Below are 27,446 nucleotides of genomic sequence, written 5' to 3' on the forward strand. Positions count from 1 at the left end.
CGACAAAATAGAGATTCCAGTGAAAGGAAGGCCATATCTAAAAAGCCTAAATATTAAAAAGCTAATAAAAATCTGTACCTACTACCTAGAAGAATCTACTTAGTCCCCAGTTTTTGAAGATGAATAAATAGCCAAAGATCAAAAGACACAAGAAGGAAATCAGTAGCATGAAGGAGAAAACCCAATATAAATAAATTTAAAAAGTGACCTAGGAAGAATTATAATTTAAGAGTAGAATTTTAAAAATAAAAATATGTAATTAGTATCCTTATAAAGATATAGGAAGATACTGTACTTGCAGAATAAAGACACATTTCTATGGAAAAAAAGGTACAAACAGAACAAACAGATATTTTTTTTAAACTAAACTTATAATTGCTGAAATTAAGTCCAGGAAAGGTTAGACAGTAATTTCTTAGGTACAACACTAAAAACATAAGTGTTAAAAGAAAACACTGATTAATTCGACCTCATCAAAATTAAGAAGTTGTATGTGTCAAATGACACTATCAAGAATGTGATGGCACAGAATGGGAGAAAATATTTGCAACTCATGTAACTGATAAGTGACTTGCATCCAAGATGTATATAAAGAACTCTTACAAATTAACAATAAAGACACACATAGCCTATTTTATAAATTAGCCAAGGGAACTTGAATAGACATTTCTCCAGCGAAGATATGCAAATGACCAGTAAGCACAAGAATGGATGCTTAGTATCATTAATTAGGGAAATGCAAATCAAAATCACAATGAGATACTACTTCATACCCACTGGGATGGTCAAAATAAAAAAGACAGAAATAAATATTGGAGAAAAGAAAAAGAATACACATTGGAGAAGATGTGGAAAAACTGGAACCTTCATACACTGTTGGTGGGAATGTAATATGGTACAACTGCTTCCGAAAACAATCTGGCAATTACTCAAAAGGTAAACAGTTACCATTATGACTCAGCAATTCCATTCCTAGGCATATACCCCAGAAATTAAAATGTATGTCCATAAAAACATGTGTACAAATATTCACAGTGGCATTATTCTTAATAGCCATAAAGTAGAAACAACCCAAATATCCATAACTGATAAATAAGAAGTGGTATATCCATACATTGTGATATTATTTGACAATAAAAAGAAATGAGATACCTATACAGGTTACAACATGGATGAACCTTGAAAACATTATGCTGAGAGAAGCCAATTACAGAAGGCTCCAATTGTATCATTTTCTTTATATGAAATGAACAGAATAGGTAATCTATAGAAACAGAAAGTAGAGTAGTGGTTGGTTAGGGCTGGTGGAGATTGTGGGGAAATGGAGAGTGACTGCTCATAGGCACAGGGTTTCTTTTTGAAATTAAATATTCTAGAATTAGATTGTATTGGTGCTTGCCACTTCTGTAAATAACTATTGAGTTGTACACTTAAAGTGTACATTTAAATAAATTTATATTGAATCATATCTCCAAAAAGTTCTTAAAAGAAAGAATCCAATAAAATAATTGAAAGAGAAAATCTCCCATATACAGAACTTTAGATGCAGACAGAAAATTTGAGATAAAATATTACTGATATAGAGGATCATTTCAGGATACACAACAGCTGTTAGAAGATCCAGATCTAGGGGATCCCTGGGTGGCTCAGCGGTTTGGCACCTGCTTTTGGCCCAGGGCTTGATCTTGGAGTCCCGGGGATCAAGTCCTGCGTCGGGCTCCCTGCGTGGAGCCTGCTTCTCCCTGTGCCTAGTCTCTGCCTCTCCCTCTCTCTGTGTCTCTCATGCATAAATAAATAAAATCTTTTAAAAATATATATAGAAGATCCAGATCTAGAAACAAGGAAGAAAATTATGGTTACAGAAAAGAAGGAAAAACGTATCAACTTTTACAATGTAAAAAGTAAAGAGACAAGTGACAGAAAATAGATGGTAGAAATGGAGAAAAGAAATAAGCTGTATAAGGGCTGATATCCTTGTGTGTGTGTGTGTGTGTGTGTGTGTGTGTATGTGTGTGTGTTGAGTCAGAAAATATTGTCTAAACTATTGAAATAATCGATAGGAAGGGGAGAAATGGAGTCTCAGTAAACCAAGAACAATGAGTTAACTCTTGGTTAGAAAGACTTATGGTAGCATTTCCTTAAATGTGGTCTGGAGAATATCATTTTTGCAGGATATTAACATTATGTTGGGGGAGGGGGATTAAAACATTCCATGGTCCAGTAATTTGGAGAAATACCGGGATACACAAATGTTCTGAGACACTTCCTGGCACCTTTAATATAACAGTTTACATTCTGAATCTCCAAGAAGGGGATTTAGCAGAATTTCTTAAGTTTATTTGACCAGAATCTTACTTTCAGAGACCATCTTGAAAGACTAGTGTTCTACAAATATGTCTGGACAATTTGAAATGTGAACCCTGCTTTGGGGGCGGGGTGGCAGTGAAGCAGATAATAACAAAATACCACTTGGAGAATTCAGAATCTAGACCATGTTAATAGTCTTATCAGTGCACTTGCTTATATTTTCCCCCCCTTTGATCTATTTACCAATCAGTTGGCAGAAAATTTTCTGCAAACATAATTCACATGACATGTCTCTTGCTAAAGACTCTTAACTACTTTTCATTGCTCTTAGAATAAAGTTCAATCTCCTTACCACATCTACAAGGCTCTACCATGAATAATCTGACTGCTGCCTAGCTCTTCATTCTTATATTCTTCAGCTTTTCCCTCTTTTTTTCATTTCACTTACACCTAACTGGGTTGGTATGTGCTAAGCTTCTCTTTACTTGGGGGCCTTCACATATGTTCTTCCTTCTAGAATATTCTCTCTGCTTGCCACATAGGTAGTTTTTCCTCATCTATCAGAAACCTTCCTTGAGTAACTGAGCTAAATAATTCTCTATCAACACACTCTGTTGGTTCTCTTTGTGGCATTCATCACAGTTTAAAACTACATATTTATTGTATGTTTATTTGTTGGTTAAAAATTACAAACTCGGGATCCCTGGGTGGCGCAGCGGTTTGGCGCCTGCCTTTGGCCCGGGGCGCGATCCTGGAGACCCGGGATCGAATCCCACGTCGGGCTCCCGGTGCATGGAGCCTGCTTCTCCCTCTGCCTGTCTCTGCCTCTCTCTCTCTCTCTGTGACTATCATGATTAAATAAATAAAATCTTTAAAAAAAAAAAAATTAGTTTCGGGCAGCCCCGGTGGCGCAGCGGTTTAGCGCCGCCTGCAGCCTGGGGCGTGATCCTGGAGACCCTGGATTGAGTCCCCCATCCGGCTCCCTGCATGGTGCCTGCTTCTCCCCCTGCCTGTGTCTCTGCCTCTCTCTCTCTCCCTCTCTGTGTGTGTCTCTATGAATAAATAAATAATCTTTAAAAAAAAAAAATTACAAACTCCATGAGGGTGGGAAGTTTATCTGTTGTATTTACCAACATGTATGCAGTGCTGGCAAAAGGCCTAATGCATAGCAGGTGCTCAAATGTGTTGAATGAGTGAAAAATGGAAGTTATCCTAACATTCTACAGAGCTGTTAGTAGAATATTCCAACCCGAACTCGTGTTGGAACAGAAAGCTAGACAGGGCCTTTAGCTCCCATGGCGGCCCAAAGAGCTGTGTAAAACATTCTATTTGGGACAATGAAGGTAAAAGCAGAAGGGAATTAGGCAGAAAATAATGGCCTCCACCATCACAGCAGACCACATGATGTATGTTACATGCTCAGTGGTCTACAAACCAGAAACAGAAAATTTTTTCTTTTTATATCCAGAATTTCTCTTTAGTTGTGTCTAATTCTCCTACTAAGCCTAATGCTGATTTATAGACTCTACTTGTACTTGAAGCATAGATAGTAATGAAGGTTATATGGGTGGATAAGGATGGAAACTTTTCTATGTTCCTATTACTGGGCTCCCATTATGACTTTTATGGGCTGTATGTATTTTTTACTTTATGGGTTCCTTTCTCCATAAAGACATTATAACAACAACCTGTTTCCAATGTAGTGAGTAGGATTGGGGGAAAAATAGTAGGATAGTGAAGAGCATGCACTTTGCAACTAGATGAGACCCAGGTTAGTGACTCACTTGGTCATCTTAAGAAGTTATTTAATGTCTGTAAAACCTCAGGCTTTTTATCTGTAAAATGGGACTAATTACCTGTTTCTTAGACTTACTGTAGAATTAAATGAAATAATGAATTTAAAGTGCTCAGCACAGTTCCTGGCACAGTTGACATCTAAAGGAATATCAGCCACAATTGTTAAGAAGAATAACTATATTTCAAAGATGAAAAGGCAAGTTTTCTCCTTTTTTTTTGCACATAACTTTATGCAGCTTTCCAAGTAGTTTAGAGGATCCAGTGGATATAGAAACTAGAAAGATTAACTATAACATGGATATAAGGGTGATCACAACTCTACCTCCTGTGTAGAAACCACCACATTCTCATTTGGAGTAGGAAGATGCACAGCTGGGGACAATTTGTTGTGCAGAGTAATTATTACAATGTTATTCCTAGTAATTGTTCTGTTTTATTTCAACTGTGAAAGAGTTATATAACTTGACCAAACTACAGGAGAAGAGAACAATTTATTCCTCTTAATTCATAAGAAGAGAGTTACCATCTCTGCCTCTAGAGAAGCAAGGCCCCCAGCAACTGTTCAGTGCTCATTAACAAGGAAGCATTGGCTACTGCAAGGGTCTGCTCCCTAGCTAAGCATTGTGATAGTGACTACTACTTCTAAAGTTGCTTTATTTTCTTTTATTTTTTTCTGGAAAGGACTTCTTTCCTGATTAGAGGAACAACCTAATTCTTCCCCAAACCTAAGGTCATCAATTATTGTCATTATGATGAAATGGTTTTCTCTTCCTTCAATATCAGAGAAGTCAGATGGGGGTTAGAAAGAACATTGGAAAAGGAAGCTGGAGTCCCGGGACATAGACTTAGATTTGACACAGATGGTCTTAGGAAATATTCCTCCTCACTTTCTTTTTTTCCATTTATTTTCTCGTTTTTTTCTTTTTTTTTTTTAAAGATTTTATTTATTTATTCATGAGAGAGAGAGAGAGAGAGAGAGAGAGAGGCAGAGACACAGGCAGAGGGAGAAGCAGGCTCCATGCAGGGAGCCCGACATGGGATTCGATCCCGGGTCTCCAGGATCGCGCCCTGGGCCAAAGGCAGGAGCTAAACCGCTGCGCCACCCAGGGATCCCTCGTTTTTTTCTTCTACTATCACTTAGAATCCTACCCTCTCTTCCAAGAATGGCCTACCCGAATAGGCACTGCTAAGATATGGTCTACTTGAACAGGCACTACTAAGATCAGAATCTGTCAAAGGTGTGGCCCATGGTCCTCCTGCATTAGAAGTGCCTGGGGAGTTCTTAAAAATGCAGCATGAAATGGCCACAATAGCCAAACTGTGGAAGGAGCCTCGGTGTCCATCGAAAGATGAATGGATAAAGAAGATGTGGTTTATGTATACAATGGAATATTACTCAGCAATTAGAAACGACAAATACCCACCATTTGCTTCAACGTGGATGGAACTGGAGGGTATTATGCTGAGTGAAATAAGTCAATCGGAGAAGGACAAGCAGTGTATGTTCTCATTCATTTGGGGAATATAAATAATAGTGAAAGGGAATATAAAGGAAGGGAGAAGAAATGTTGGGAAATATCAGGAAGGGAGACAGAACATAAAGACTCCTAACTCGGGGAAACGAACTAGGGTGGTGGAAGGGGGAGGAGGGCGGGTGTTGGAGGGGAATGGGTGACGGGCACTGAGGTGGACACTTGACGGGATGAGCACTGGGTGTTTTTCTGTATGTTGGTAAATTGAACACCAATAAAAATTAATTTAAAAAAAATAAATATTTTTTAAAAACTTTGGAAAAAAAAATGCAGCATGATTCTTAGGCTCCAGCCCAGACCTACCAAACCAGAATGTGGGGGATGGGACCTCGATATTGGATTTTGAACAGCAACTCCGAGGCATTCTTTGCACACCAAAGCATGAGAACCACTGCCCTGTAATATAAGCAGAGTGGACTTTATTATCTTTGTTTTACAGATCAAGGAATGGAGGTGCACAGATGTTAAATTTTTATCAAACTCATATTTATTGAGTGCCAACAGTATGCCAGACAGTCCCCTTATTCCGTCATGTGTGTTATTTTGTTAATCTTCACAAGGCCTTTGAGAAATAGGTGCTGTTCCCTCCATTGGAAATGGTTTAGAGAAATTAAACAATGTAGCCAAGGGCACATGACTAATAAGCTGTGGAACCAAGTCTTAAATCAAGTATCTCTCTGACTCCTGGGCCTATGGTCTTACTACTATTTTCTTGAATCTTCATTTTTTTTTTAACAAAGTCACATGGTCTAGCATACCAGGAAAAATATAATCCTTTTCTACTTTAGTTCCACAAGTTCACTCTCCTAAACTCAGCTTAATACAAAGGCTTGAGCTTTTGGAAAGTTTAGCTTTACATGTGAAATTTGTCATGACATCTTGATGCATTTTTTTCTCCTTTCCATCAGGCTCCACAGCCAGGGCAAATCATATCAGATCAGTTATAGCCTTCTTTGTTTGAATCCAAATCTTTATGACTTCCTTAGCAGCATTTTAGACTGTCAAGACATGTCTATAATAATATTCCCCTAACAAGTGCCTTCCAGCTCTAGCCATAGACTTCCAGGTCTGTTTCAACATCTTTTCTCATCATCCCCCACCCCTTTGCCATTTGCCTTCAATTTAATCAAGCAAACTTATTTTGTCCTTTATGTATTACTACCTCACATCTGCCTCCATTTTGTTCCAAACATGGTCCTATAGGCTCCCTCCTTTTAACTCCCCACTAGCAGCAAATAGCCTCCATTGCAGGTAATAGTGCCTGGTACCCTGTCTTTAGAAGGATTCACAGGTCAATTATGAGATTAATGAGACAATATTGAGATCTATTACCAATATCTACTATGGGCTAAGAAAAAGGAGACTGCACTACACACATCACAAATTTGCTATCTCTGCATGGCTAAAACAAGGGCTTTAGACTCAAAATGAATCTCAGCTCTGCAACTTATTACCTGGGTGATCTTGAACACAGTTTCTTCTTCTATAAAATAAAACCTTACAGGGTTGTACATTATGTAAATCACTTACCAAATGCCTGTCAATCTGTAAATGGTAGCTAACTTATTTTTTCCTTTCTTCACTCAAGATTTCCCTTAAATTAAACCTCATGGACATAACTTTTATTGGCAAGAAAGATTGGTTGAAGAGTCTCATCCATTTCAAGTTCCAGTACATTAAAATCTCTATCAGTCTGTCAAATTGAGGGAATAGTAAGCTAGAAGGGAAACCCAAACGGAGAGCTGCACTAGCTTTTAAAATTGATGAATACATAGCCATGCTGTTTATCAGCTTACTGCCAATGTAATATTAAATATTAATAGGAGTGGGGAGAAAAAAAGAAAGGAGGGAGCAAGAGGGAGAGGAAAGGAGAGAGGAAAGAGAAAGAAAGAGAGAGAGATGTATCAATATATCATTTGTTCTATGCAACATCTAATATATAGAGTTCAATATATAACTAGCCATGGAAACACAAGTGGCTTTGGACCAAATGGAAGATGCCTGGTTTGCTGTAACTTAAGATGAGTAATTTCCTTGAGGGTTTTTCCTAGGCTTTGTGTAGAATGGCTGTCACATCTTATCCATGCTAGTTACACAACCAAAGTTCCCTTTGTGGAGAAGGGAAAAAAAAAAGATCAGACTACCTCTCTCTTATTTAAGTTTATACTCATTTAAACATCCAGTTCCCTGTGAAGGATTTATCCTCCTTCCTGGGAGCAAAATTCAGAATCCAGTTTTCAGGGTTGCATTATGTGGTCCAGAAGTAGAAATCAAACCCCAAAGACCATGAATAAAGATGTGCCTTATTATATGAGAGAGCTGTGATATGCCCTGGGAGAGAAGGCTCAACAATATTTCAGATACGTCATATGTGCAGGTGGATAACAAAGGAAAGAAATTCTCCCAGATTTGGGATCTCTTGGGGGAGGAAAAGGAACTCTCACAGTGAAAGGGGATATTTTGTTCTTTTCCTTAGCAGCAGATTGGCTCCAATGGGAAAGATCCCCCAATACTGAAAGGTCTGCCTGGCACTGGCCAATTTCTTTTGATACAATCCCTGCCCTTTTCTGTCTTATCCTTCTTTGCATGACTGGATGTCAGCATGAGGGCATACATCTTCTGTTCTCTGGGATAATACTTTAGGATTTCTGTCTTCATAATTCAGGTATGGAGACATCCCACCTTAGAAAACCAGGATCGTGCCCTTTTGTTATTCACATCCTGGGTCATCTTTTACTTGTGCATTCATAGACCTAAATCTAGGGATTAGAATGGAAGTGGATGGCTGAAAATCCTTGGATAATACCAGATACTAAATGGAATTTCACTTTCCCAGTGGTATTTCACTCCTGACAGCACTAGTCTGTGTGCATGTTATTCCACCTCTAATATTACTGTTGTGGAGCATTCTGCAGCTGTGTTGAAGTTATTCATTTATGTGGTTTGGGCCAGTTTCTGAGAAACAGGGAGAGCTAGAGAGCAGAAGAATCCATCAGTGTTAGATTTGAACAAAGAAAATTATGATCTTTATGGACTTGCTGTCTTCGAGAGTGCCAATATAGATATAAAAATAAAGGATAGAAATGGTAAAGATACAGGGTAGTTATAGAGAGCCCTAATTTTCAGGAAAGGAGCATGGAAGTGGGGAGAATTCCCCAAACTCATTGACTATAATAATGTCTATCCTTGGAGTTTTGTCTCATCAGTTTCCTTTATGCGTTATTTCTGTAGGGTTTTTTTCTTTTTCTAGTTTTAAAAAATATATATCAAATATTTCTGAGAACAGAATATTTCCCTCATTTGAGATGGGTTTTTTACACTTCTCAAAAAACAAGAGTATGTTTGGTCATCTTGGTAGTATTTGGAAATGCATATTTTGTTTGACATTATTTATATATTAGATTTTTTCCTCCTCAGAATAAGTGTAGAAATGCTTCCATATGTTTGAAGTTGGTTTCATCATTTTGCTAAGAATAAAAAAGGAAGAATGTAGTTTATAGCAATTTTCATGTGAATATATGTTTAATAATGGTGTTTCCTCAAAGTTAGCTAAAACAGCTTTTCTACTGCTTCAATATGGTACTCAAGTTAAGAAGTTAATAATATTTGTTCCAAATTTTCAATTGTAACTGAGATATTCTTTAAATACGATGAAACTAAATTATATTACTATTTTGAATTCTTATACAAAATACAATCTTAGGTGAGGATATGACTTTAATTTTTTCCCCAAATAGCCACAAATCACATAGCATCATTAAAGAAATGATTCATTTTTTCATATATGAAATTCTTCTCCATATAATAAATTCTTACATATAACTTTTAAAAAAAATCTTCTTTGTTCCATAGATACCGTTACTAACTCCTAATCTTTTTGCCAGTTCCTAAGATCTCCTTTCTAATTCCTAGAAATGTTTTAATTAATTGTGGGTTTATGGTATATTTTAATATATGGTAGTTCTAAATAAATGTCCCTTCATTTTCCAATTTTAAAGAATATTTTTGCCTTCTAGATGAATATTAGAATGATTTTGTAAAGTTTCAAAAATATCTGCTGGGATTTTTTAAATTAGAATTTCATTAAACCCATAAATTAGTTTAGGAAGAATAACTGAATTTCCTATGCAGGATCATGGTAGGTCTTTTCCTTTATTCAGTTTTAAAATATTTCTTTGTAAACTATAATATCCTATATAAGAATCTAGTATATTTTGGGCAGCCCAGGTGGCTCAGTGGTTTAGCGCCGCCTTTAGTCCAGGGTGTGATCCTGGGGACCCGGGGTCGAGTCCCACCTCGGGCTCCCTGCATGGAGCTGCTTCTCCCTCTGCCTGTGTCTCTGCCTTTCTCTTTCTCCCTCTGTGTCTCTCATTAATAAATAAATAAAATCTTAAAAAAAAGAATCTAGTATGTTTTATATTTGATTAAAGATTTTATAAATTTTCTTTGGGGATGTGGGGTAGGATGTGAGGGGAGAAAATATTAGCCTTACTTTAAATGTTCCTAATTTTAGTTTTCCTATTCTTTTTATAATGCTACTTTAATAATGGAAAAGTACTTAAGAACTTAATTATCAACCTATAGCAGAACAGACTATCTAATGCATACAAGGATCTCCAGATTATAGTACCATGAAGAACCAGTTTTCAACTTTTAAGACACCAAATTAGAAATGTTCTTAATTTCCTATCCAGAGCCTTTTAGCCAAGCAGGGCATTAGTGATTTTTTTCCTCCTTATTTTTTGTGAATGTATAGCTGTTATCATCAGTGACTATTTAACTTAAAGTTCTTTGAGGCATATTCAAGAGGATTGGAATACATTCACTAACATCAGCACCAAAAGTCTGTTCCAGGGTTGCCCATCTTGGGCAATGGCATTACTACAGTTAAAAGTTTGGGGTCCTCTCTTTTGCCTCCTGCCCAACTCAGATTCACTCACCAAGTCCCCATGAGTGCTCTACCAGTGTTACTAAATGGGTCTTTTTTCATTCTCATATTTCCAAGCCTCTCATCAATTTTACAGTCATCTCCTGCCAGTTTGTCCACACCAGTACCATTCACCTTTACCACAGTTAGAGTGATCTTCCTGACACTCAGATCTGATCCCCCTCATTTGTTTAAACATGGGATAAATCCAACAAATATACATGAAAAGAGCCAGCTGTATTTTGCAATATTATGTTGGGTGCTAGACTTGTACCTAGTTGTTAAGGGGTAAAGGCCAGACTTAGCATCACAGCCTAGCAGCTAGTGACCTGATGTCTCCTGACATCCATTCAAGATAAACTCCTGAGAACACACTCACCTTAACTCTACCTTGCATTGCCTGCTCTTCATGGAAAAATCTCATCCTTCTTTCACTGCTAGATTCAGTGTCATGTGTGACGTGAAGCTTTTCTCAATGCTTTTCTCTCTTCTAACACTACAGAGGGTAGAGCTAACTGCTCCCTTGACTGCTGCCCCGCAGCAGTTAGTTTGTACCAGTAATACAGCACATAGAAACTCTGATAGCTGATTGTCTCCAGATCTGTCTTCTTGGCTTTATGGTGGTTGTCTTATAGCAGAGGCCCTGATTTATTGTTTTGCTTGGTCATGCCCTGCTTCCCCAGGAGTGCTACTAGTAGGGGTGGCATGACTCCATAAAAATGGGCTGTTTGGGATGTCTGGAGCCTCTAGCCATTAGGAAGGTTAATAATCTGTATAATGGAATCAACAATATCCACCTTACCAAACAAACCAGTTTTGAGAATTATAAGAAATAACATTGTAAATGGCTATAAATGGTACTAAATAAGTCCTCAATATGTGTTATATTCCCTCCAATCTCCATTTACATTTTGGCCTTGCCCATCAAACCTTGATCACCCCTATGTTCCATTTCCCATATTCTTGTTCCTGGACTCCTGAATGGTATAGGAGAAAAAGAGGCAAGACATAGACAAGAGCCAAGCTGTCTTCTCCTGCTATGTCCTTCTCCTGTCTTCCACATTTCTTCTTCCTCTTCCTTGTCCTCCTCCCCTTCTCTTCATCCTCTCCCATTGTCTTTCCCCCACCCCACCCGCATTTCCCTCCTCTCCTTCTTGTTCATCTTCTTTTATAAACTTCACTGATGCTAAGCAGCAATCCTGGCATCCTCTCTCTTACTTCCAATCTTGCAAAAATTAAGTACTCTTCCACATCATGGCAAAGCAGATCCTCTGTTTGGGCAGCACATGGCAACCCCTTTGCCATGTGTCTGCCTGCAAGATTATTCTAGGATAGGGTGTGTTAAGACCTAATTTACAAAATAGTATCTCCCTTCCTAATGGAAGAGTTCTTTGGTTATGAAGTACTGATGGAAGATTGTTTCTGTCTGAAGAAAAGTTCCCGTCCATGGTCTCAAGGTTGAAAGGAATGTCTTAAATAACTGAGATATTCCTTTTGATTTCCTGTTTCTGGGTGATAACTCTCAAATACTAGTCATGATAGCCCTGGCCTCAGAACATGCGGATAGGGAGAAAGGAGGCAAGTAAGTGGTTGAATTATTCAAAGACTTGCAATTTATGATCTCTTGCAGCATATATGGGGCCTTGGATGCTTCCTCCCAGCTCTTTGGTTCTTGTAGAACCTCTAGGAGTACAGGAAGCTGGGGAATTAGTAACAAGGCTTTGCTGTGTGCTTTGAAAGGAAACAGGTCTGGTTTCTCTTTTGAGCTGAGCAAATGTCAGACAACACTCGGTTCTCTAATTAACTGCTTCAGAAATAGATTTCTCTGCTATATGTAAGTGATGAATTTTAAATTCTTCTTCTGAAACAAATATCACACTATATTTTAACTAACTAGAATTTAAATAAAAACTTGACACATTAAAAAAAAGATTTCTCTGTTGGTACTCAGGTTTCTACATTCAGGTATGGCAGCCCATCACTGGGGCACATTTGAAAGTGCTTTATACCTATATAATGAAATTGGATTTTCTCATGCTTTCTTCAGAAAGAGAGGCCTGAGGTTATTCAAAGGGACCTATTGAGTTGCCATCCTTGGGAAATGTTATAGTTTGTTTCCTAGCAGATTTCAGAGTCCTTAGAGGATAGAAAATGAGAGAAAAAGTTTTATGCATGGGGAAAGTGATGTGGGAACCTTCAGGCATGGGCTTGGGAAGACAGACATAGATAACATGCTGTATTGGGGTCTTGATTTCCAGATGGTAAGGTTGTGTGAAGAGCTGAAAGTATCCTTACCTTCACATTCTGTATAGTTTACTTTCCAGTAGCTCTGGATAGGCCATAATTATGGCTATGGAATCTTAGCCCAAGGATTGGCCTAATCTATGCCTCAGTTTATTTTACTTGTTTTTTCTGTTCTATACAGATTCATGAAGGTAGCAGGAAGCACAGTGGATGCAGTTACCTGGCAACAGTAGGTATTCACCATTTTTGCTTTTATTATAGCTACTGTGAAATGAAAGAGAATTGTTCCAAACTTTATAGCTGACATCTAAGAGAAAAAGCTAAAACTAACTCCAAAGCTGTTCTCGTGATGCATAATAACTCATATAATTTTGTTTTGTTGTTTAAAAACAAAAAACAAAACAGAAAACAATGAAAACTCAGCTATTATGTATACTTTGAAATTATTCTGTCATCAGTGAACAGGTAATGGGAATCTGAGCATTCCACCACTTACTCATAAGCTTTTCCTTGGGAATAAATTTCTCTATGAGAGGAAATAGTTTTAATTACTCAATATATCATGTGAAAATAACAGCACTTCATTAAAGTAATGGGAGTGGTCTTAATTAGTGCCAAGATTATAACTAATATGAAGCAATTTAAAAAAATGGAATATGAAGAGAATGAAGCATCCTCAAGAGAAGATAAACCCCGGTGTTCTTGGAAGAAGCTTATAGTGGCAAAGACCTGTTACCCTGAGAGTAGCTTAATTTGTAAAGGTAATGATCTGATACATAAATAAATTTTCTTAAAGTTTCCTTATGGTATTGGTGCTGGAATGTCAGCATCTCACAATGTCTTACCAATTTTATACCGAAATCTTGCCCTTCCTTTTTGTAAGAAATCTATCCCATAGAATCTTCCAAGTCATCTTTCATCTAATGTGGTCCACACAGCTCAGTCATGTGCTCTTATTATGGGCCCCCATAGTTATCAACTATGACCACCTCTCTAAACTACTCTCACCCTGTCTGCCTATCTCACTTCTCTTTTCTAGCCTCCATTTTAAGTGGGTCATAGTATCTCTTGGGATTCATGACAGTTGTGAAAGAAGCAAGAGCAGTAGATGAAACCTTTATTAACTATCCCAAAAGGATTTTTAATTCTTGGCAATCAAAAACTTCAATCATAATGGAAAATATTTTATTATGCATTTATACTTAGTTTCTCTAAACATCAAGTTATAATGTTTCCAGAAATTCTTATCCTCCTTCAGTTTGTTTTGTGAGTCATGGATGGAGTAGGTCTAGGGATCTTATCATTCCCATGCTTACAACCCCTTGGTGCCTTCCCTTTGCTCTTAGACAAAAGGCCAAACTTTCTACTCTGGCCTATAAGGAAGGTACTTTGTGTTTGGCCTCTGCTACTTTATGATCACTTCTAGTGCCACCCTGACCTTACTCATTGTGTCCCACACTAGTGGTCTTTCACTTTTCAGAAAGTTCACATGCATGTCTGCCTCATGATCTCATTTTTTGTGTGGCTAATTCCTTCTCCTCTCTAAAGATTCAATTTACATGTTATCTCCTTTGAGAGGCCTTCCCTAATGATCCTATCTAAAACACCCTCCCTTCAATTCTTTCTTAGCTCTGTTCTTTCCATGGTACTTCACGTAGCTTAAAATTACTTTACATAAATTATAATTTTTTTTCTCCTAACTTGTCTTTGTAATTTGTGTTTTTCTATTCCACCACAATAGCACTTAGTTCAACAAGTGTTTATTTAAGCAATTGTTTACCGAGCCTTTACTATGGGGGAAAATAACAATGATAATAACGTGACAAGAACTGTTCCAAACCTTCTATGCGTTACCATATCTGATTCTTACAACAACCAAAATGAGTTTAAGACTAGTTTCATCTCTTGCATAGCTTAAAGAAAGTTGTAGAGAATCCAAACGTTACACAGAAAGTGGTAGATTTTGGACTTAAAGTTGAGCCTATCACACTCCAAAGGCTATTCTCTTGTTACTACTTTGATAATAAGACACTGATTTTTTGCTGAAAATATTACATTCTACTAGAGCAAATCACATCCTCTTCAGTGTCTTTCATCAAAGGCTGTCTGGATAATGTAACATAAAGGCTGAAGCTTGAAGAATATAAAGTGTTTGTAAGGAGAAATAAAGAAATCAGCGTATGAAAATTATTGGGTAAGAATGTAAGGCTTGCTCAGTTATGACTGACAGGGAGGGATCAGAAAAAGGTTTTCTTCCATATTCAAACACTCTCCAAAGCACAAATGGAATAAAGTGAGCCCAGTTTTTTTTTTTTTTATAATGGAGAAATTCGATTTTTATAAATACATTTTTATTAGCTATTTTTAAAACATTGGCCACTTCTCAAGATAAATGTCATGTGTTTGCAAATACTCTAAAAATACCCCCCAAATCAGGCAAAGAGTTGTGTTTCTTTTGGCTCCAGGATCAGCACTCATTTGGGGACAAACAGTAGCACCTGGAATCTACCATTTATTCCTTCCAGCTACATTTTTCAATCAAGACTTGGAATAGTCATGGAACAATTCCAGGAAATCCTGGCCAGGAGGATTCAGTGAATATTAAAGCCAAATACCATGTTTCTCTAACTCTGAGAAATGCTGAGGTGAATTTCTTAATAATGTAAAGAAATCAAGAGTCATAGTCATAGTCAGAAAAAAAGAACACAGAATTTGTCAGTATATATCTATATATAGGTAGCCAAAATAATCAATTCAGTGCTGGAATATTGAACTTGGAGCTTGAACAACAAGAACTCTGAGTCTGAAGTAATATATAGTTAGACTATTTTGATTTAAAAGTTCATACTCTTCTATTTTAAGGACCAAGATACATGACTTAATGATTGCTCCTGCCCAATCCATGCAGAAAACCCAGCAAGAGTTAGTGAGATGAGGTCCCAATTATAAAAGTAAGTAGTGCAGTAGTTTGTATTAGTTATCAATGATAAATCTGGATGAAAAAATATTACACACACACACACACACACACACACACACACACAAGAATGACCAAAAGGTAGCAAAAGCTAGAGAAAGTTATTCAATCCTTGAAAGAAGTGAATGATGCTAGTGAGATCTGTGGTTACTTAAGAATCTATCCAGTATGATATGGCTAGAACTCAAACAAAATACATGGCTGTATATTAGTTTGAGGTCTCAGGATTCAGAAGGTAGAACTCTCAGAAAGAAGGAACTATGGGCAAAACACCAAATATGCAGATAAACTTCCTTCAAATTCTTGCCTGATCCCTGAAATGTGTATATTCAAGGGAGACCCCAAGGAGTCTGGTAGAAAATAACAGCTGGAAATCTGAAAAAGTTGAACAGCAATTTCAGCTGCTGTCTGTCACATGAGGGACAGAGATTGGAAAGTGAATTTCACAAATTTAGAGGGACTTCATAAACACTTTGTGCTTTCCATTGAAAACTGAGAGTTATGCCACAGGAATAAAGTCTTGTCCTGGGACTAAGGATTTGCCCTAAATCTAATGTATAACCGAAACAGATTCACTATAACAAAGTATAAACTGAAGCTCCACAAGAACGAGATGATCAGTCATTCATCCAACTTCCTGCTATATCCAAAACCTACATTCTTCTGTTTCTATAAAATATCATCCATTTACTTTGCGGTTTACAATTAAAAGTTATTAGATATGTAGAGAAACAGGAAAATGTGACCATGGACAAAAGAATGAGCAATAAATAGAAGCCCTGAAATGACCTAGGTAATACAATTAGCTGACAAGAATTTTAAACAAGCTATTGTAAATATAATCAAATAATTAGGGGAAAATGTTTGTATTGAGTGGATACATAGAGAAAGATCAGCAGGTAAATGAAAACAATGTATATGTATATAAAAGAACTGAATGAAATTTTTAAAGAAAAAAGAAACAAACAAAAAACTCACTGGGTGCACTTAACAAGAAATTGGAAACTACAGAAAAAAAGGGTTAGTGAACTTGCATATAGATCATTAGAAATTATACAATTAAAGAACAGAGCAAAAATTTTGGGAAGAAAATGTTCAAAGTTTCAGCAACCTTGACAATATCAAGATGTCTAATATGTGTGTAATTAGAGACCAGAAGGCAAGAAAGAGATAATAAAGCAGAAAATTTTTTTGAAGAAAGCAAGAGCTCCTCTCAAATTTGGTGAACCACATTAACTTATAGAACCAAGAACCTAAGAAAATACTAAAAAGGATAGGGGCTCCTGGGTGGCACAGTCAGTTAAGCGTCTGACTCTTGGTTTCAGTTCAGGTCATGATCTCAGGGTCCTGAGCTTGAGCCCAGGGTCCTGAGATTGAGCCCTCATGCTCAGCACAGAATCTGCTTGAGATTTTCTCTCTCTCCCTCTGGCCCTCCTGCTCATGTGTGCTTCTCTTTCTCTCTAAAAATCAATCAATCTGAGAAAAAGAAAGAAAGAAGAAAGAAAGAAAGAAAGAAAGAAAGAAAGAAAGAAAGAAAGAGAAAGAAAGAAGAAAGAAAGAAAGAAAGAAAGAAAGAAAGAAGAAAGAAAACCCTAAGAAGAATAAATACAAGAATAAATACAATACCTTGGCATGGCATAGTCAAACTGCTGAGAACAAAGGGTAAGGAAAAAATCTTCAAAATATTCAGATAAAAAATCATCCTTTATATACAGACAACAAAGACACAAATTATGGCTAATTTGACATCAGAATCAATGGAGAATAGAAGACAATGGAACAACATCTTTAAAGTGCTAAAGGAAAAAAAAAGTCAAGCCCGGATTCTATATCTAGCAAAAATATTCTTTAAGAATGAAAGTGAAATAAAGATGTTTTTGATAAATGAAAGCCAGTAGACTTGTGCTATAAGAAATTCTAAAACAAGTTCTTCATATAGAAAAATAGTAGTAACATCTAAAGGGAAACCTAGATTTCAAAAAATAATGAAACACATTAGAAATGGTAAATTTGTAGATAAACATAAAAGACTATTCTTCCTCTTTACTTCCTAAAAAACCAACTGTCTAATGCAAAAACACAACATTGTATCATGGGGTTTATAACATAGGTAGATATAAAACCATATGGGAATCATACCACAAAGGAGAAGGAAAGGAGGAGGACCAAATGGAATTACACTGTTGTGAGGTTCTTTTACATGAAGTAATATAGTATTCATTCTAAGAAGACTGCAATAAAAGTAAAGGTTCAAATTTTATTCCTAAAATTAAGGTTTCACATGGAACTAAGGTTGCTGATCTAAAGTAAAGTAAATCCAAGTTGTCCTGAATTATCCAGATGAATCCAATGTAATCATAACACAGAAGATGGAGGAAGATTTAACTACAGAAGAGAAGGTTATGGTAATGTGACATGAGAAGGACTTGACCCATCATTGCTGGATTTGAAAATGGAAGAAGAGGTCCATGAAACAAGGAATGTAGGTAGCCTTTAGAAGCTGGAAAAGCCAAGGAAATGATGGATTCTTCCCTAGCACTCCTGAAATGAATACAGCCCTCCCAATACTTGATTTTAACCCAGTGAGATCTATGATAATGTCTAAACTACAGAACTTAAGTTTGGATTGTTTTAAGCCACTATTTGTTAATTTGTTTAGAGCAGCAGTAGAAAACTAATGCAGTACCTAAAAACAGAGATCCAAATACACAAAAGAAAAACTAACAGAACCACATGGGTAAAAAATAGACAAATCCACTGTCATAGATGGATATTTAAAAACACCTCTTTCAATAATTAATAGGAAAATTAGATTAAAGGAAGGATATATGGAGGCACCTGGGTGGCTCAGTCAGCTAAGCATCTGCCTTTGGCTCAGGTCATGGTCCCAGCGTCCTGGGATTGAGCCCTGCATCAGGCTTCCTGCTCAGCAAGGAAGTCTGCCTCTCCCTCTCCATCTGCCTCTCTCCCTGCTCATGGTCTCTCTTGCTCACTGTCTAAAAAAGTAAATAAATAAAAATTTAAAAATAAAGGAAGTATATAGAAGATTTGAGTAATACTATGAATCAGTTTGACCTAATGGACATTTGTAGACTACAACTAAACACACATTCCTTTCAAATTCACATGGAACATTCACCAAGATAACCATGTGATCAGCTGTAAAACAATTTGCAATAAATTTGAAAACATTGAAATCACACAGAATGTTTTTTGATGACAAAGAAATTAAGTTAGATATTAGTAACAAAAATATCTATCAAACACGTAAGTATTTGGACATTAAATTATACATTTTAAAATAACCTATGGATCAAAGAAAATATCCTGAAAGAAAGTAAGAATTATTTTGAAATATATATGAGGATATTTTATCAGGATTTCTGGGATTCAGCAAGAACAGAACTTAGAGGGAAATTTACATCTAGTATGTGTAATTAGAAAAGGAGAAACACATAAACAGACAAATAGGAGAGAAAATTTACAAAGCCAAAAGTGTTTCTTTGAGTAGATCAGCAAACTTGAAAACTAGAGAGAGAGAGAGAGAGAGAGAGAGAATGAGGAAATAAATTATCAGTATCAGGAAAGAAAAGGATTCTTACTGTAGATCCCACAGACATTAAAAGTATAATAAGAGTGGGGAGCGGGGCAAGATGGCGGAAGAGTAGGGCCCTCAACTCACCTGTCCCCACCAACTTACCCAGATAACTTTCAAATCATCCTGAACACCTACGAATTCGACCTGGGATTTAAAGAGAGAACAGCTGGAATGCTACAGAAGAAGGGTTTTTGCAAGGTAGGAGGCAGAAAAAAATAAAATAAGAAAGAACCGAGTGGGGGAGGGGCCCGGCAAGGAGCCGGGCTAACGGGGCGAGAGCCTCCGGGACAGGAAAGCCCAGCCCTGGAGAAGCGGGAATTTTATTTTTTTAAATATATATTTATTTATTATTTATGATAGACATAGAGAGAGAGAGAGAAGCAGAGACACAGGAGGAGGGAGAAGCAGGCTCCATGCCAGGAGCCTGACGCAGGACTCGATCCTGGGACTCCAGGATCGCACCCTGGGCCAAAGGCAGGCGCCAAACCACTGAGCCACCCAGGGACTCCGGAAGCGGGAACTTTAAAACTCCGCACCGGATTCTTCCCAGACAGAAAAGTGCTCAGCAGGGAAACCCGACAGAACCGCAGGAGGGGCAGTGGGGCCTCCAGGGTCCCGGGGTCACTAACAGGAGGGGTGCCCGGGGAGAGCGCCCCACACACCCAGGCCCATCTCGGTAAAGGGCTGGAGCGCCCGGCGGGGGCTTGGGGAGAAGCCAGGGGGCAGGCGGGGGCTCCCAGGGAGGGGGCTGCGTCCTGCTGCTTTCGGGAGCCTGGCCCCGGGAGCGGGATTCCAGCAGTGCAGGCCCGGGAACCCAGGGCTCGGGGGACACTGCCCAGGACCCTGCACTCTCCCGGGACAAGGCGGAGGCGGGGAGGGCCCAGGAAAGCGAGGACGCTCTTGCCCTGGGCGCCCCCCGAGCGACGCAGGCCCCTGCAGACTGGGAGCTGCAGGAGTTACTGCGGGAGCTGACTCCAGGGCTGGAGGGCTGGCCGCCACCAGTGGTGGTGTTCCTCCTTGTTGCACCTTGTGCCTGAGAGAGGCGGGGCTGCCAGGGAACAGAGGCCTCCCGGGGTCAACAGCTCCCACAGAGCCTGGCATCCGCCAGGGGGTGGGGCAGCTCCCCCAGGTGCACACACCTGAGAATCAGCACAGTGGGGCCCCTCCCCTAGAAGACCAGCTGCAAGGACAGAGGAAGAGCAAGTTGTTGACCAAGCAGCACTGGAAAGCTCCAGGGAAGTCAAGGGATTTACGGTACATAGAACTAGAGGGTACCCCTCCTTTGCTCCCCTCCTTTTCCAATACAACTTGTTTTTTTAGCAGTCTAAAATTTTCCAATATTTTTTCTCTTTTCCCACCTTAACTACAATATTTTACCACCTCTTCATTTTTAAGTTTCTTCCTTTTTGACTTTCATATTTCTACAATTACATGTCTTAGATATATTTTCCGCTTCCAGATTCCCTTCAATATACTCAATTCAATTTTGGGAGATATCCAAGATATGTTTTTTTGTTGTTGTTGTTTTGTGCTTTTTGTTTTCTCTGCCTCATTTTGTTCTACAATGGCAAAAGTTAATACCTTCTAAAACATGACCAGCATGCACCCAGAACCAAGTGGTATACCATGCTGGTTCATTCTGTGAGATTATATTCTCTCTTCAATCCCATTCTGCCCCCCTCTTTTATCTCATTTATGTTTTGGTGGTCGATGTTGGGGCTTTCTCTCTCTCTCTCTTTTTTAAAAGATTTTATTTATTTATTTATTTATTTATTTATTTATTTATTATTCATTCATTCATTCATTCATTTATGAGAGACACAGAGAGAGGGAGAGGCAGAGACATAGGCAGAGGGAGAAGCAGGCTCCATGCAGGGAGTCCGACGTCGGACTTGATCTTAGGTCTCCAGGATCACACCTTGGGCTGAAGGTGGCACTAAACTGCTGAGCCACCCAGGCATCCCTATGTTGAGGCTTTTTGCTGTTTGTGTTGCTGGTTTATATAAGTTTGGGACTGAGCATCTTCTAACATGCAGAACTTAATACACTCAGAACCAAGAGGATCACCCTCTAAGACCCCTCAGGTAGACTACATTCTCCCTCCACTACAACTTCTTCACCACCACCATCTCTCAGATCCCCCCCCCTTTTTTTCTTTCTTCTCTTTTTTTTTCTTTTTTTATCTTTATTTTTGCTTTTCTCTCTTCTTTTTTTCTTTTTTTCCCTTCTTTGGTATTCTTGGCTTTTTAAAAATGTCTTAATTTTTTTTTATTGTAACCATTTAAAAAGGTATGATTCAGTAGCATTAAGTACATTTACAGTGTTGTGCAGTGGTCACATATAATTCCAGACATCAAATTGAAACCCCATACTCATTAAGCAGTTCATTTCCCTTTCTCCCCGCCCTCACAACCATCACTCTGAATTAATTCTGTCTCTGTAAATTTGTTTATTCTTATCCACCTTGCCAAAAGGTGGAAGTAACTCAAATGTCCATCAATGGATGAATCCATAAATGATATGTAATGTATCCATACAATAGGATAGTATTCATAAAAAGAATGAAGCTCTGTATTTGCTACAGAATGGATGGACTTTGAAAGCATTACTCTCAAGTGGAAACAGCCAGACACAAAAGAGCACACAGTGTATGGTGCCACAGGATTTTTAAAAACCCCAGATGACCATGATGTGGAGCAAAGCTTGGAAACACTGCCTTATTGAGTTTCAATCAATCCAGGTGTAGGTTGATATGGTTCATAATCACAGTGGACAATGACATCCCAGACCCGAAATGGACTTATTTCACAGGCAGATGTGGATGAGGTGCTCAGTCCCCATGTTGCTCAGTCTTTTGGACTGCTTTGCAGAAAAATGAGGTGAGATACTTCACTGAACGTGCACATACTTCTTGGAGATCATTTTCCTGTAAGTTCACAGGGAAGTAGCAACATTCTACCTCTATACTACAGCCGGAGAATGGCCATGTATCCAAAGACTGTTCACCCTTGGGCACATGTATCAATCCATCTTTGTAGCAATAGAGCCCTTTCCTTATTTGGGGCCTTTATTGTTTTTTTTTCCCCTTGTGTCTTTTATTTTTATTTTAAATTTTATTTATTTTTTAAAATTTTAAATTTTATTTATTTATTTATCTAGAGTATGGGGGGCAGAGCAGGAGGGAGAGAACATCTCAAGCAGACTCCCTACTGAGCACAGAGACCTTCTGGGGGCTCAATCTCAAGACCCCAAGATCATGACCTGAGCCAAAACCAAGAGTTGGATGCTTAGACATTGGAACCATTGTTTCTTTTTTTTTTTTTAATTGGAGTTCAATTTGCCAATATATAGCATATCACCTTTTTACTTTTTACTACTTTGTTTTAAAATTTGTTTTTCACTTTAGTGGTCCTTTTGTTTTTGTTATTTTGTCCTTTTTAATTTTGTTGTGATCTTTGTTTCCGTTTTCTGGTCTCTGACCTCATCAGAATCATCTAGGGTGAAATTACTTAGGTCGTGGTTGATACTCTTGACTCAGCCCACTCGTATGGCTACTCTGCACTGAGCAAAATGACTAGAAGGAAGAATTCACTACAAAAGAAAGAATCAGAAACAGTACTCTCTTCCACAGAGTTACAGAATATGGATTACAATTCGATGTCAGAAAGCCAATTCAGAAGCACAATTATAAAGCTACTGGTGGCTCTGGAAAAAAGCATAAAAGATTCAAGAAACTTCATGACTGCAGAATTTAGATCTAATCAGGCCAAAATTAAAAGTCAATTAAATGAGATGCAATCCAAACTGGAGATCCTGATGATGAGGGTTAATAAGGTGGAAGAAAGAGTGAGCGACATAGAAGACAAGTTGATGGCAAGGAAGGAAGCTGAGGAAAAAAGAGAAAAACAATTAAAAGACCATGAGGAAATGTTAAGGGAAATAAATGATAGCCTCAGAAGGAAGAATCTACATGTAATTGAGGTTCCAGAAAGCACCAAAAGGGACAGAGGACCAGAAAGCATATTTGAACAAATCATAGCTGAGAACCTCCCTAATTTGGGAGATCCAGGAGATAGAGAGGTCCCCCCCAAAATCAATAAAAAATGTTCAACACCTCGACATTTAATAGTGAAACTTGCAAATTCAACAGATAAAGAGAAAATCCTTAAAGCAGCAAGAGGCAAGAGATCCCTAACTTATATGGGGAGAAATATTAGATTAACAGCAGACCTCTCCACAGAGACCTGGCAGGCCAGGAATGCCTGGCAGTATATATTCAGGATACTAAATGAGAAGAACATGTAGCCAAGAATACTATATCCAGCAAGGCTCTCATTAAGAATGGAAGCAGAGATAAAGAGCTTCCAAGATAGGCAGAAACTGAAAGAATATGTGACCACCAAACCAGCTCTCCCAGAAATATTAAGGGGAACTGTGTAAAAGAAAGAGAAAGCACAAAGAAATAATCCACAAAAACAGGGACTGAATAGGTATTGCAATGACACTAAATTCATATCTTCCAATAGTTACTCTGAATGTGAATGGGCTAAATGATCCCATCAAAAGATGCAGGGTCTCAGACTGGATAAAAAAGCAAGACCCACCTATTTGCTGTCTACAAGAGATTCATTTTAGACCTATGGACAATTCCAGCCTGAAAATGAAAGGTTGGAGAACAATTTACCATTCAAATGGTCCTCAAAAGAAAGCTGGGGTAGCAATCCTCATATCAGATAAATTAAAGTTTATCCCAAAGACTGTAGTAAGAGATGAAGAGGGACACTATATCATACTTAAAGGATTTATCCAACAAGAGGACCTAACAATCATGAATATTTATGCCCCTAATGTGGGAGTTGCCAAGTATATCAATCAATTTATAACCAAAGTAAAGACATACTTAGATAATAATAGTAGGAGACTTCAACATGGCACTTTATGCAAATGACAGATATTCTAAGCACAACATCACCAAAGAAACAAGGGCTTTAAATTATACACTGGACCAGATGGATTTCACAGATATATACAGAACTTTCCATCCAAACGCAACTGAATACACATTCTTCTGAAGCGCATGTGGAACTTTCTCCAGAATAGACCACATATTGGGTCACAAATAAGGTCTCAACTGATACCAAAAGATTGGAATTGTCCCCTGCATATTTTCAGACCACAATGCTTCACAAGAAGAAATTTGGAAGAAACTGAATCCCATGGAGATTAAAGAGCATCCTACTAAAAGATGAATGGGTCAACCAGGAAATTAGAGAAGAATTAAAAAGATTCATGGAAACTAATAAAAATGAAGATACAACTGTTGAAAATCTTTGGGATACAGCAAAAACAGTCCTGAGAGGGAAATACATCACAATACAAGCCTCCCTCAAATAATTGGGAAAAACTCAAATACTTAAGCTAACCTCACACCTAAAGGAACTGGAGAAAGAACAGCAAATAAAACCTCACCAAACAGAAGAAGAGAGATAAAGATTCAAGCAGAACTCAGTGAAATAGAGACTAGAAGAACTGTAGAACAGATCAACAAAACCAGGAGTTGATTCTTTGAAAGAATGAATTAGATAAACCATTAGCCAGCCTTATTAAAAAGAAAAAAACTCAAATTGCAAAATCATGAATGAAAGAGGAAAGATCACAACCAATACCAAGGAAATACAAATGATTTTAAAAACGTATTATGAGCTGCTATACACCAATAAATTAGGCAATTTAGAAGAAATGGATGCATTTCTGGAAAACCACAAATTACCAAAACTGGAACAGGAAGAAATAGAAAACCTGGACAGGCCAATAACCAGAGAAGAAATTGAAGCAGTTATCAAAAACCTCCCAAGACACAAAAGTTCAGGGCCAGATGGCTTCTCAGGGGAATTCTACCAAACGTTTAAAGAAGAAATAATACCTATTCTACTAAAGTTGTTCCAAAGGATAGAAAGGGATGGAGTACTTCCAAACTCATTTTATGAGGCCAGCATCACCTTAATTCCAAAACCAGACAAAGACCCCACCAAAAAGGAGAATTATAGACCAATATCCCTGATGAACACAGGTGCAAAAATTCTCAATGAGATACTAGCCAATAGGATCCAACAGTACATTAAGAAGATTATTCACTATGACCAAGTGGGATTTATCCCCAGGATGCAAGGCTGGTTCAATACTCGTTAAAAAAAAAAAAATCATCGTGGGCAGCCTGCGTGGCTCAGCGGATTAGCGCCGCCTTTGGCCCAGGATCTGATCTGGAGACCCAGGATCGAGTCCCATGTTGGGCTCCCTGAATGGAGCCTGCTTCTCCCTCTGCCTGTGTCTCTGCCTCTCTCTCTCTCCTCTGTCTCTCATGAATAAATAAAACCTTCTTTAAAAAATCAACGTGATAGATCACATCAACAAGAGAAAAAACAAGAACCATATGATCCTCTCAATAGATGCAGAGAAAGCATTTGACAAAATACAGCATCCATTCCTGATCAAAACTCTTCAGAGTGTAGGGATAGAGGGAACATTCCTCAGCATCTAAAAAGCCATCTACAAAAAGCCCACAGCAAATATCACTCTCAATGGGGAAACACTGGGAGCCTTTCCCCTAAGATCAGGAACAAGACAGGGATGTCTACTCTCACCACTGCTATTCAACATAGTATAGAAGTCCTAGCCTCAGTAATCTGGCAACAAGAAGAAATAGAAGGTGTTCAAATTGGCAAAGAAGAAGACAAACTCTCCCTCTTCACAGATGACATGATACTGTACATAGAAAACCCAAAAGACTCCACCCCAAGATTGCCAGAACTCATACAGCAATTTGGCAGTGTGGCAGGATACAAAATCAATGCCCAGAAATCAGTGGCGTTTCTAGACACTAACAATGAGACTGAAGAAAGAGAAATTAAGGAGTCAATCCCATTTACAATTGCATACAAAAGCACAAGATACCTAGGAATAAACCTAACCAAAGAGGTAAAGGATATATACCCTAAAAACTATAGAACACCTCTGAAAGAAATTGAGGAAGATACAAAGAGATGGAAAAATATTCCATTCTCATGGATTGGAAGAATATATACTGTGAAAATGTCAATGCTACCCAGGGCAATTTACACGTTCAATGCAATTCCTATCAAAATACCATGGACTTTCTCCAGAGAGTTGGAACAAATCATCTTAAGATTTGTGTGGAATCAGAAAAGATCCTGAATAGCCAGGGGAATATTAAAAAGGAAAACCAGAACAGGGGCCATCACAATGCCGGATATCAAGTTGTACTACAAAGCTATGATCATCAAGACAGTGTGGTACTGGCACAAAAACAGACAAAGATCAATGGAACAGAATAGAGAACCCAGAAATGGGCCCTCAAGTCTATGGTCAACTAATATTCAACAAAGCAGGAAAGACTCTCCACTGGAAAAAGGACAGTCTCTTCAATAAATGGTGCTGGGAAAATTGGACAGCCACATGCTGAAGAATGAAACTAGACCATTCTCTTACACCATACACAAAGATAAACTCAAAATGGATGAAAGATCTAAATGTGAGACAAGATTCCATCAAAACCCTAGAGGACAGCACAGGCAACACCCTTTTTGAACTTGGTCACGGCAACTTCTTGCAAGATACATCTATGAAGGCAAGGGAAACAAAAGCAAAAATTAACTATTGGGACTTAATAAAGATAAAAAGCTTCTGCACAGCAAAAGATACAGTCAACAAAACTAAAAGACAACCTACAGAATGATAGAAGATATTTGCAAATGACATATCAGATAAAGGGCTAGTACCCAAGATCTATAAAGAACTTATGAAACTCAACAGCAAAGAAACAAACAATCCAATCATGAAATGAGCAAAAGACATGAACAGAAATTTCACCAAAGAAGACCTACACATGGCCAACAAGCACATGAGAAAATGCTCTGCATCACTTGCCATCAGGGAAATACACCTCAAAACCACAATGAGATACCACCTCACACCAATGAGAATGGTGAAAATTAACAAAACAGGAAACAACAAATGTTGGAGAGGATGCGGAGAAAAGGGAACCCT

The 27,446-nt window shown here is 38.1% G+C and overlaps 1 protein-coding gene across 2 annotated transcripts in view; it reads left to right on the top strand.

Annotated features, from left to right (window-relative positions):
- HPSE2 (heparanase 2 (inactive)) overlaps window positions 1–27,446 on the top strand; it is a 634,074-nt gene that overhangs the window by 395,736 nt on the left and 210,892 nt on the right. For both annotated transcript variants that reach the window (XM_041746029.1, XM_041746030.1), the window contains exon 6: window positions 12,989–13,036. In XM_041746029.1, the coding sequence (XP_041601963.1) occupies window positions 12,989–13,036 (48 nt within the window). The remainder of the gene's footprint in view (window positions 1–12,988; window positions 13,037–27,446) is intronic.

This window comes from Vulpes lagopus, chromosome 2 (assembly GCF_018345385.1).
Source record: "Vulpes lagopus strain Blue_001 chromosome 2, ASM1834538v1, whole genome shotgun sequence".
Lineage (NCBI taxonomy): Eukaryota > Metazoa > Chordata > Mammalia > Carnivora > Canidae > Vulpes > Vulpes lagopus.